Genomic DNA, 12,424 nt, shown 5'->3' on the forward strand with positions numbered 1-12,424 from the left:
CTTTAATTGGCTCCTTTTTTTTAACTGGAGGGGAATCAAACAGGAGAGCGAGCGACAAAGGGTGGGAGAGCGAGAGACCGAACGAGGAGACGCGAGGAGGAGGGAGGAGAGGGGGAGACGGGGGGAGAGCGGAATGAAAAGCTCGGAGGGGGGAAAAAGCAGCACAGCGAAGCCCAAGTTGCCGAGCGAGCTGAGCGCTCCCGCGGCCCGAAGCCCAGCTGCAGCCGCGCCCGGCAGCCCGGCCCGGCCCCGCCTGCTCTGGGCCCCCGCCGGCGGAGGCCGCCGGGCGGGGGCGGGGACGGGGACGACCAACTTGGGTCGCGGCGCAGCCCGGCTCTCCCGAGAGCGCCGAGCCGGGGAGCGCCACCGCCACGGCCAGACGGCGGGAGCGGAGCGAGGCGAGCAGAGGCAGCAAGCGGCTCCCGCGCCGCAGCCCAGGCCTTGGCGAGAGCGCGAATATTTTTCAAACGACTCAAACTTTCCTTCTTTCCCCACGTTCTGGGGTCTCTCTTGGATGGAATTGCTCTCCTGATTCCCGCGGGGCGCTGGGGCGCGATTCCTCCCCGGGGTTCCTCGGTGGCTCGGCTAACTTCGCGGACCCGTGGACCCGTGACTCTCGCCCCTCCGCGGAGCCTAGCCCGCGCTTCTCCCCTGCTCAGGAGGGCCAGAGCCGGGGCTTTGCGCCTCCGAGAGGACGCCCAGCCCGGCCCCATTGGGTCGGGCCATTGAGCCCCCAGCACCGGCCGCAGAACTGGAGACAGCGGATTAACCCCAGCGGAGCCCCGGCCTCCCCGCCCCAGCTCCGCGGAGGGGCGTCCCCTGGGCGGGGAAACGACAAGTTTGTCAGTCGTCGGTGGCCTGTTGGATCCAAGCGCCTCCGCCTCCGCAAAGGGGTCCCTGGCGCCCAGAACCCCGAGCGGACAGCCCTGGGAACCCGGAGAGGCTCGGCGGCCGGGCTTCTCGGGCCGGGGCGCTGGCTGCTGCGCCGGGCGCGCCGAGGCACCCGGGGCCGGGCCAGCGCCCCCTGCGTTCCCACGCGGGCAGCGGCCCCGCCGTAGGAGAAACCCGGTCGCTGCCGCTGCCGCCGCCACCGCCGCCTCCTCAGCCTCCTGATTTCCGTCGCCGCCGCCGCCGCCCCCTCCGTCGCCTCTCGGGGAAGGGGAAGACGCAAGGGGCATCGCAGGGCCCCGGCGGAGGTGCCCCCCACCGCCTCTCGGGCTGCGCCGCCTCGCGGGGATGAAGCACTGGCCGTGAAGATGGAGGTGACCTGCCTTCTACTTCTGGCGCTGATCCCCTTCCACTGCCGGGGACAAGGAGTCTACGGTAAGAGCCCGCGTCCCGCTCCATGCCGGCTTAGCACCGCGCGGAAACTTTGCAAGAGGCGCAAAGTGCGCGCTGCCCGGGTTTGGTGGGTACCCCGGCTCGGACTCTGGAGTGGATTCCCGGGTCCCCGACCTTTTCCAGAGAGCGAGGAGATCGAGCTAGCTGCTTCAGAGCACGGAGACAGGTTGTAGGGTCTGGCGTGAAGCCAGGGATGCCAGGGGGAGGTAGTACCCACTTTCCCAAACCCTGCCAGGGTCGGGAGTGAATCGGAACACTTGAGAGCACCCAGTTGGCTCGAGAGACCCTGACAGACCGCACACCGGGGGCTGGGAAAACGACTTGCACCGAAACCTCATCCCACCCTGGCTCGGCCTCCGGAGTGGAAGCCGAGCGATGCACGATGCAGAGTTGCGCCCGGCTGGCGAGCGAGCTGGCTGCCAGTACCGCGGCCCGGCGGCTGGCTCGCCTTCCCGGCTCTCGCTGGGCTTCGCTGCTTCGCTTCTTGACAGCCCAAGCGGATGCAGGCATCCCCTAGATCCGGCTCCCAAGACCCCAGAATCCCTTCTCGGACCTCTCCTGAGACAGTTAGTTCTTCCTGTCCCCGGTTCCCAGCTACAAAACCCCAGCCCCACCTTCCTTCTGCCTGCGCGCACACATTCAGCCACAGTCCCCAGGAAAGCAAACACTGCACGCACCCATCAGGCTACGTGTCGAAACTCTGCCTCCAGCCACGCAGCTTTGCTCCCGCGTCCGCACCCACTCTCAGGCGACAAGGGAACTCTGGTTACCCCTTCTCCCTTCTCTCTCGTCGGTTTTCCGGGAGAAAGATCCCGGGAGTGGGCATCATCCGTTCAGGATCACGAGGGCTCATCCCTCTCAGGGACTTTCCCTCTGAGTTCTGGCAGCCAGCAATGCCCTGACCCACAGCACAAAAAGTCTTTGGGGCCCGGTGGCCCTTACTTTACCTTCTTCTGACTGCAGGGTGGTCTGTATAGGTCACTTTTTTAATGATGTGTGTAGCTGGAGTGGGGAAGATTCTCTTTCCTTCTTTCTCTAGGGTTGAGGACCTAATTATTCACCTTTAGATCGGGAGAGGGTTTGACTTATTCTGTTGAGGGGGTGGGGGCAGAGGCATTGTCCCTCAGCTGCCAGCCTCAAGTGCAGATGCTAAATGCTTCCTTCTGGGGATGCCTGGCCTGTCTCCCTGAGCCTGGCAAGAGGGAAGGGTGTCCTGGGGGTATCTGGGAGGTGACACCCTCCTGGCCCTACACAGCTAGCTGGCTTGGGCTTAATTCCCTGGGGGAGGCTGGCCCAGGCATCTGGCCAAACTCTGCTGCTTAATTAGTTTGTGTGTCTCTTACTGCCTGGCCCTTTACGTAGGCCAGAAAGGGAAAGAAGGAGGAAGAATGCAGCAGGGACTGAGAGAGGCTGCATTGTGGAGAGGAGGCCACTAGGGGGGTTCCAAAGGCCTTGGCCTCCCCAGGGTAGGGGAAGACATCAGGGTGTACTGGGGGGTCCTCTTTCTTTTTTCTCCTCAAGGTTTCCCTACAGCTTCACTGTCTCCTTAAGAGGTGGCCAAAGGAGGGACCTGCTGAGGTCTTTGCCTTCTCACCATACCCCAGGGGCTCTGGAGAGCGATGGGGAGCCCTCCGCCTCTGCTGCTATCCTCCACCCTGCTCCTCCCTCTGAGTGCCCTTGGGCAGATCTGGCCATCTCCTGGCCAGAATGGCCCATCTCCTGGCCATTCCTCTTCTCTATCCCCTCCAGTTTCTTCAACCTTATCTGGGGCTGCATGGGACGCATCTTGAAGAAGCTCCCCTGAGCCTAGCCTGGAAACCCCAGCAATGAAGGCAGGGGGTGGGGCAGTAGTTTCTGTGGACCCTGATTCAGAGTATTTTGGGGCCAGGATTTAGCCGTTGGCTTATAAGTCCCCCTTTCTCTGTATTTTCTCCACTCCCTTGTGTGCCTGGGTCCCAGCTGCTCTCACTCAGAGCAAATCAAGGTGTGTTGCTGTGCACTGGGGCCAACCCGGAGCTCTTGGGTGACGTTCCTTCCACTTGCCCTTTGAGAGCATGACTCCAAGGAAGGCCTCAGGGAAACTGCAGGGTGAAAAGTCTTAATCGAGGTGGATGGAGAGTGGAGGATCTAGTGAGGAGGAGGACCACAAGAGGCTGCCGAGTTCCTTGTGATGCTAGAAGCTTTGGCCAGATATAGCAGAAGGGAGAACTATGGTATCACTGGGTCTGGGTTAAAGAAATAGTATGGCGAGGGACTTCCCTGGTGGCACCGTCGTTAAGAATCTGCCTGCCAATGCAGGGTACACGGGTTTGAGCCCCGGTCCCGGAAGATCCCACATGCCGCGGAGCAACTAAGCCCGTGCGCCACAACTACTGAGCCTGTGCTCTGGAGCCCGCGAGCCACAACTACTGAGCCCGTGTGCCACAACTACTGAAGCCCACGTGCCTAGAGCCCATGTCCACAACAAGAGAAGCCACCGCAATGAGAAGCCCGTGCACCGCAACGAAGAGTAGGCCCCACTCACCGCAACTAGAGAAAGCCCGCGTGCAGCAACGAAGACCCAATGCAGCCAAAAATAAATAAATTAATTAAAAAAATATTAGTTCTTTAAAAAAAAAGGAAATAATATGGTGAGCTAGATCTTCTGCTCCGCCCCCTCCCCCCCAAAGCAGATGAAGTAGTTTGAGAAAGAGTAGAGTGTAGGGGTGAGGGATGGTCACTCATGCCCATCATTGTATGTCAGCACCTAGCATGGTGCCTGGCACACAGCAGGAGCTGGCAAATATTTGTTGCATGAATGAAGGGCCATTGTTGGGGGGAAGTTGAGGAAATGTTTCTTGAAATTCTTTCTCTTCAAGAAGTCTGTCTAGGATGGTTTCCAGCAGCGTAGTGGGGTCTCTTTGAGAATCTCTGCTTAGGGAGAGTCATGGAGTCCTAGGCTGGCAGCTGTAGGGGATCTCAGCTTCCCTGGCAGTGAGAAGGGAGGCAGGTTTTGCTCAAGGCACAAAAGAAAAATGTGTGCCCGAGGGAGGGAACCCCAGCATCTTCCCAGCCTGTGTGGCTGAGGGAGGGGCAGATTAACATGGAAGCTGAATTGAGGAGAGGGAGGAAGAGCAGGATGTGGAGGATAAACCCGTCAGGATCTGGCCTGGGCTGTGGGTCTCTGATGAGGCTGGTGGGAGGCAGGTGCCTGGAGCCCTATGCCTGGCTTCCCTCTGAGTGTCCTCTTGTCGTCTCTGAGGTCCGCTGTCTACAATAGGGCTGGGGAGGTGCTCTCAGTCTGGTCAGGTGGTTTTGCTCTTCTTGGGGGCACAGATGCTACAGGAGCTGAGTACTGGACCAGGTGGTCCATTTGGAGCCTGTCCCCTCTTCCCTCCTGCCTCCCAATCTCCTGGCCCAGTTTGTTGTGCTCCCAGTGGATCCTGTAATCTGCTTTCTGGCAAGCCAGGGGCCTGGGCTAGCCCCAGAGGCCTAGTTCTGGGGCAAAGACAGTAGCCAGGTGATGGAGGAGGAATATCCTATGTGTGGATAGCATCAGAAAACACCCCCTCCTCCATCCTGGCTTCCTCTCTTCCTTCCATAGCTGCTGGACTTCCAGCCAGGGGCAGGTCAGTGGGACTCCTCTCCTTTACAAAAACACAACAAACCCCTGGATTATTTAATATGCAGGAGTGCGAATTGACATTATCCTTAAGACAGGTTGTTTGCAACTTACTGGTGGAAGTCAAAATATTTCACCAAAGGTGTCATCAGAAACTACTATCCTATGCTAATTTTTGTGGGAACATGAAGACAGATGTTGAATAATTTGACAAGAGCAACATAGCTTACAGAATTATCACCAAGTCAGGTTTTTTTCCCTCCTCTGAGGGGTGCGGAGAGGGAATTTCAGGAAGTGTGTCTCCCAGTGCCGTCTTCTGGGTGTTGATCTGAGTGTGGGCACCCTTGGGATTTTTCACTGGCATTTCTACCTCATGCCTTGAAACTGGCTGTCCCCTGGAGAAGGAAGGCATCGCATCAGAAAACTCTGGGCTCCCAGGGCAAGCAGAGGGCTTGGGGGTTTCTAAATGTCCTCAAGAAGATCCCTGCCTCTGTCCCTTCTTCCTTCTCAGTTATAGAAACTACATGAGGGAGAAAGAGGGCCTTGTGTCCACAAATCCAGGCTGTTTTGTTTGCTTTGTCAGCATTGTCTGCACCCCTGCCCCACCGAGTTTAAGTTGACCCCTGTGCTAGCCTGAGGGCTCCCAGGCCTGACGTCGGGGCTGGAGAGTCCTCCTTCAGGTCAAGAGCCACATGATGTCCTATCCTACACTGCAGGCTGCAAATTTGTGCTTCCTGCCTGGAAGGGGGCTCTGGGGAATGGGGCTGGGGGTGGTTAGAGAGGATGAGTTTGTTAGCCAGGCAGGCACCTTCGAGAGGCGGGCTGGGGACATGCCAAGAGCCTACTTGTAATTGGCCAGGCCTGGCTGTGAGCTGCTGGGGCCAGGGTGGCAAAGCCTCGATTAGAGCCTGGTATTAGCTCTGCTTTGCTGGAACACGGAGGGACGGGTGAGGGCTCCATAGGGAGAATGGAGGGAGCTAATCACAGCCGCCAAGGCCAACAAATGAATGATGCAGGAAATCAATACCTGGGGGCGGGAGTGGAAATCCGGGCAGTGGTAGCAGCCATGGCTTCTCCCGCTGCCCAGGAGGCGCAGGCGGGCCTGGGAAGAGTGAGACAGAGGCAGCAGTGTGAGGACCCTCCTCACCCCCACACCCTCCCCCCTCCCCTTCGTCTGCCTTCCTCTCCCCCACTCCTACCTTTCATCTCCTTGTGGCTGGGCTCAGGGAGAATGGGCCAGGAGATGCCCCACCTGGCAAAAACAGGGGACCTGGGAGATGGGACCTTGGGCCACTCAGTCCTGGAAGAGCGCTCCCCAGCTCTGACTTGCCTCTGGACACCTGAGCCTGAGTAGGCTCCAGGTGCGAGGGTGTGTGCCTGGGGACCCTGCCCTGTGCCGCTGGCACTGCCACTCCAGATATGGCCAGCAGGGGGAGGGCTTGGCTGTCACATTGTTTCTTGCCTTTCCTGGGCTCTACTGGCCTCAAGCCTCCCAGTAGGATGAGCTTAGCCTGGGACCCACGGGAGCTCCTTAGGGCCTTCTGAAGCTCCAGGCCGCCCTCCACCTCCCATGTCCCCACCCCAGTGTCCCAGGGCATTCGCCTGTGGCCAAAGCCACACTTCCTGAACCCTAGGCTGGAGGAGAGCTCTCTGGTGGGGCTTGGCTGGGTTGTGTGCAGAGCAGGGGCTTGTGCCTTGGCAGAGCTGCCTCTTTGTGAACCTGGGTGTGGCCCCTCTTCTGCATCTTCCTCCCCATAGTCAGAGACCCTGCTTTGCAGGCACACATCTGCTGACGGCTGATACTAGGTATTAAGGGGCCCCTATTGCATTTAAATGCTGCTATGGAAGGCAAAAGCAATGCTTAACCCAAAGGAATGAATCTTTTTTCTTAAGCAACGCAATCTCCCTTTTCCCAAGTCTATGAGTAACACGTGTTCTCTGCAAAAACAATCAGAGTAAACATAAAAGTATAAGGAAGAAAGTAAAACTCACTTGACATCCTGCCTTGCATTCGATGATGATTCTTTCAGGCATCTTTTTAGGCAAATAGGAATGAACTTTTTAGGGGAGAATCGTTGGTTATGACGACCATAATCTTACAGGTGTGTAAGTACCACGTGCATTGCCAAGCATTTTCATGCGTCGACCTCCTTTGATTCCGTAACATTCTGAGAGGTCAGAACAGGGGTTCCTATTGTCCCCATTTTAACAGATGGGAAAACCAAGGTTCTAAGAGTTTAAGAACTTGGTTAAGGTTACACAGCTGGTAAGAAGTGGCTTGTAGACTCAATCCCAGTGGATCTTCTGATTTGGGGGTTGGAAAACAGTATGGTGTCCCTCTCGCCATTCATTAAATATTTACTGAGCACTTCCCTTGAGCAAGGACCTGTTCTGAGCATTGACAGGGCTACTGAGATAAATAAGATGCCCTCAAGGAGAAGGGGAGAGGAATCACATACAAGATGGTGGTTCCTGGACGATCTTGATAAATGCCATGTGGCAAGGGCAGATAAAGGGCTGTGGGAATTTGAAGAGGGAGGAAATTACTTCCAAGGCCTGGTAGAGGAGGGGGCATTTGAACCAGCCTTGACAAATAGAAGTAAGGAGTGAGAAGGGCATCCCAGGTGGAGGAATCATTATGGCAAAGGCATGGAGGATAAAGAACCTGGGTGTGTGGGGGGAGTCGTGAGTCGTTCATTTGGGCTGGAGCGTAGGTTGAAAGGGAGTCAGGGCAGTTAGAGTTGGAACAGTAAAGGAATAATAATAAAAACTGCTAACATTTGCTGCCCAGGCTGAGATCAGGAATATGTATTGTCTTCTTTAATCCTTACCATAATCCCTTAAGAGAGAGTCACTCATCAGCCCATTTTACCAATGAGTAAACTGAGGGCTCAGAAGGATGAAGTTACTTGTCCAAGGGGCAGAGCTGGGCTTGAACCCAGATTTGCTGATTATAAAGCCTGTGCTTGGGGGGAGTAGGCTGGAATCTTGGGTTTGTGAGGGTGTTGAGCAAGGGAATGGGTTGATATGAGCCCAGGTACCTCATATCAGGCTGGGTAGCCGTGCAGCTGTGTGTTTGAAGAGGCTGCGGTCAGGCGGAGGGAGACTGGTCAGGAGATCCAGAAGTTGTCTGGGGAAGTCGTAATGAGAGCTTGATCCAGGGTGGTGGCTGTGAGAATGGACAGGAGGGAGTGGGTACAAGAACTGCAGCCAACAACAAACATGTAAGAGAAACCTCTGTAAGCGGCACTTGAGATATTTGATGAAATAAACATGCTCTTGTTCTCCTAGAGTTTAAGTTCAAGTTGAGGGGAGACAGGCAGTAAACAAGTCAGTGAATAAGTAATGCATTCCATGGTGATGAATTTTATAAAAATGGGTAAAGCAGCTAAGGGGACAAGGTGTGGTAGGCTGTGGTTCAAGTTCATACCCATTAGTTGGGGGTAGAGGTGCTCCTTGAGTAGGTGCCACCAGAGCAGAGACCTGAAGATGCCCGAGGGAGGAGGGAGGAAGCCCCGTGGATGTCTGCAGGAAGTGTAATCCAGGCGGGAGAATAGCCAGTGCAAAGGCCCTGGGGTAGAAACATGCCTGGACTATTTAGTAACAACGAGGAGTCCAGTATGGCTGGAGCAGAGTGAGCCATGGGGAGGGGAGTAGGAGGTGGGGTTAGAGAGTTAATGGGGGCAGATTGTTTGCAGCCTTGAAGGCTAAGTAAGGACTTTGGATTTTATCCTGAGAGAGGTGGGGGCCATGGGAGGGTTTTGAGCAGAGGACAGACATGAACTGACACCTTTTTAATAGAATCCCTCTGGCTGCCATGTAGAGCATAGACTGTAGGACTTTGGGGATGGGGGAAGGATCCAGTCAGAGACTGTTACAAAAGGCGAGAAGTGAGACTGTACAATCATTGGGTCCTGACAGTATTTCAGAGCTTGGGCAAGGGATGGGAGCTGAAAACGGCTCTGAAGTTTGGTGTTGGGAGGCTTGGCACACAATGGCAATGAGATGGAGCGAAGGCCATGGGAAGTCAGACAGGTTTGGGGCAGTGGAGTGAAGCTGTTAAATGCCTGGACTTCTGGGTAAGGAACCCGTGTTTGAACCAGCTGTGAGAGCCCGAGAAATTACATCTGCTTTCAAAGCCGTGGCTTTTCTGCTTGTCAGATGGGTTTGTGATAAGCATGCAATAAGCCGTACCTGGAAAGCCCTGAGCACTGTTCTTGGCACTTAGCAAGGCCTCGGTGAATAGTTTTATTTGAATGACAATGCCAGTGCAGTTTTGAACTTCATGGGATTCTGGTGCTGGGGTGTCTGGGAGAAATGTTGATGGACATGAGTGGCGGTGCTCAGGAGAGAGATCTGTTCTGAGAGGTGGACTTGCACATCTGGATTTATGTCTACACAATGATGTGAGGTGAGACCACGAGGTAGGATAAAATTGCCAAGGAAGAGAGAGTAGAGTGAGAGAGGAGACTGGGCTGAGAGCAGTGCCCTGGGGGTGGGAGGAGGAAGAGGAGACAGAGCAGGTGGCATCAGGGAGGTAGGAGGAGACCCAAGAGGGGACAGGGACCGGAAAGGCAGGGAAGGGATGGAGTCCATGGGAGGAAGGGCCATCTGAGGTGGGGGAGGAGACAGAGTAAGGGCCGTCTGGGGGCTGGGAGGTTGGTGGGGATGCGGCTGCAGCACAGAGCGGGGCTCCTTCTCAGGGGGACTTCCCAAGGAGTCCCCTGGGGATTTTGTGAAAATGCAAATTCTGACTCAGTGGGTCTGGAGCTGAGCAGAGATTGTGAATTTCCAACAAACTCCTGGGTGATGTTGATGCTGCTGGCCTGCAGATTGCTCTTTGAACAGCAAGGGCAGACAGGAAGGAGGATTGGACTCAAATGGGAAGACTTGGGTTGGAGGGTCAGTGGGCAGCTTGCTGCCTCTGAGGGACCCTGGCCCAGGAGCCTCACCTCTCTGAGCTCAGTTTCCTTATCTGGAAGGCTGGTTCAGGCACTCCCACCTCTTGGGATTACAGAGGAGCCGAGAGTGATAGCACTTCGTAAACTCTAAGGCAATCTATGGGGACTTTGTTTCACGAGAGCAGAGGGGATGGCAGGCAGATGGTAGGGAGCCCTGGGTGTGGGTGGTGTATGGAAGCAGGAGGTGCAGGCTGCTCTTTTGAGAAATGTCGCAGGCCAGGGAGGGCTGGAACCGCAGTTCCCCTACCCAGGCCGGGCCTTCTGCCTCTGGGAAGCTGGGGCTGCAGGGGTGGGTGAACTCAGTGTGTGTGTGTGTGTGTGTGTGTGTGTGTGTGTGTGTGAGAGAGGGAGAGTGTGTGATGTGGGCGGGCATGAGGCCGCTGCTTGGCCAGCTTTGGAGATTCCACCCCAGGCTCTTCTTTGTTCCTTTCCAGTCCCAGAAACTCAGCCGGGATTGACTTTGATTATCTGGAGGGTTGGGAGCTGTGTGAAGAAGTGTTTCTCAGCCCCGGGGTTGGGGGGCATGTCAGAACTACCTGGAGAGCTTTTTCAAGAACAGATACCTGGCTCCACCCCCGGACCTCCTGAATCAGAAACTCTGCAGGTGGCATCAAGGCAGCTGTTGTCGGAAGCTCTCCAGTTGATTCTCAGGCACAGCTGGTGTAGACAGTGCATCTGAATGAGTCAGGCCCAAACAGATGCCTTCTTCCCTTGGGCTTTCTGAGGGCATTTCTGGGTTTTCCAGGTCACCGCCCAAGCTTTGTTTCAGCCATGCTCATCTGGACCCTCGGGTCTTAAAAAAAACTCACTTATCATTTTTTAAATTATGAGCCAGGGGACTTTCTAGTTTAGTAGTCTAAATGGAAAGGTCAGGAGCTTGGGAGAGTAGCCTCTCTCACTCTGCTTCTAGCCAGGGAATTTCCAGACCTGAACCTAAAGAGACCTGAAAGAAACTGCTCCAGAAATGTTGTTTTCATTGATTTTCAATAGGTAAATTCTGTTACCTTTTTGAAATGTGGCCCTTTTGTTTACTCTCTTCTCTTTTTGGTTTAGAGAAAATGAAAATTTCAGAGCTGGGCCACATCGTAGCAATTCAATTCAAATGTAAACCGAGCACATGTTTAAAGAGCAGCTGCTAAGTGTCTGCAAGGGAGGTGGGCGCTGTGGCTGCAGGGAGGGCTGAAGGATACCTGCCCCCAAGGAGCTCACAGTGGCTCGAGAGAATGCAGCCTTTTCCAGCGTCCTCATTTTCCAGATGGCGAAGCTGAGGCTCAGCTTGAGGGACTTGCCCAAGGCCCTGAAGTTAGCAGGTAGTGGAGTCAGGATTTGAACTCAAGCCTGCCCAATACCAAGTCTGGTACTTGCCTATTGCCCCCAGTGTGAAATTCCTGAGGGCAGGATCTGACTTTTTTTTTTTTTTCCCCCAGACTGTGCTGTAGAGAATGGGTTGCTGATGGGAGCAGCATGAGGACCCTCAGTCCTATATCAGTTAGGAATCACATTCTGTTGCCAGAACCGAAGACCTGACTACAGAGTCTCAAACAAATTAAAGTGACTTTCTTAAGTCTAGAAGTAGGCTATCCACGGCTGCTCTGGTGGCTCCTTGGTCACTAGAGATCCAGGCTCCTTTCATCTTGCTGTTCTGATCTCCTTACGGTGGTGCTTCTCAAACCTTGCTGCATATTAGAATTACCTGGGGGTGTTTAAAATTTGTGAAGCTTCGGTCATACCTCATATCAACTAAGTCAGAATGTCTGGGAGTGAGAACCAGGGATCAGCATTTTTTTTTTTTTTTTTTTTTTTAAAAAGAAAGATCCCCAGATGATTCGGATGTGCAGCAAAGTTTGGGAACCCCTGCCTTAGAGCATTTTGCCTTAAAGTCACCAAGGGGCTGCTGGGGCTCAGCCATCATGACATATTCCAGGCAGGAAGAAGGGAGGAACACTTAAAAGGCTGAGTCATTTACCAGTTGAGTCAGCTTTTCCAGAAGCCCCCTCCCAATGATGTCTGCTTACATCTTACTGGGCATTCTTTTTTTTTTTTTTTTTTTTTGGCTTAGTCGGGTCTTAGTTGTGTCACATGGGATCTTTCGTTGCGGCACGCAGGCTTCTCTCTAGTTGTGGCGTGAGGGCTCTGTAGTTGTGGCACGCGGGCTCCAGTTGCCCTGCGGAATGTGGGATCTTAGTTCCCTGACCGGGGATCCAGCCTGTGTCCCCTGCATTGGAAGGCGGATTCTCAACCACTGAACGACCTGGGAAGTCCCTTACTGGCCATTCTTAGATGAAGGGAGGCTGATAAATGTAGCCTTTTATTTATTTATTTAATTATTTATTTTATTTTTGGCTGCGTTGGGTCTTCGTTGATGCGGGGGCTTTCTCTAGTTGCTGCGAGCGGGGGCTACTCTTCGATGCGGTGCGCGGGCTTCTCATTGCAGTGGCTTCTCTTGTTGCAGAGCACAGGCTCTAGGTGTGCTGGCTTCAGTAGTTGTGGCACAAGGCTTAGTTGCTCCGTGGCATGTGCG

At 54.7% G+C, this 12,424-nt stretch overlaps 1 protein-coding gene across 1 annotated transcript in view; it reads left to right on the plus strand.

Annotated features, from left to right (window-relative positions):
* Nucleotides 1-1,117: 1,117 nt before the first annotated feature.
* MDGA1 (MAM domain containing glycosylphosphatidylinositol anchor 1) overlaps nucleotides 1,118-12,424 on the plus strand; it is a 53,183-nt gene continuing 41,876 nt past the window's right edge. The window contains exon 1 of the mRNA XM_061195094.1: nucleotides 1,118-1,323. Within this exon, the coding sequence (XP_061051077.1) occupies nucleotides 1,257-1,323 (67 nt within the window). The 5' untranslated portion in view covers nucleotides 1,118-1,256. The remainder of the gene's footprint in view (nucleotides 1,324-12,424) is intronic.

Source organism: Eubalaena glacialis, chromosome 7, assembly GCF_028564815.1.
Source record: "Eubalaena glacialis isolate mEubGla1 chromosome 7, mEubGla1.1.hap2.+ XY, whole genome shotgun sequence".
Lineage (NCBI taxonomy): Eukaryota > Metazoa > Chordata > Mammalia > Artiodactyla > Balaenidae > Eubalaena > Eubalaena glacialis.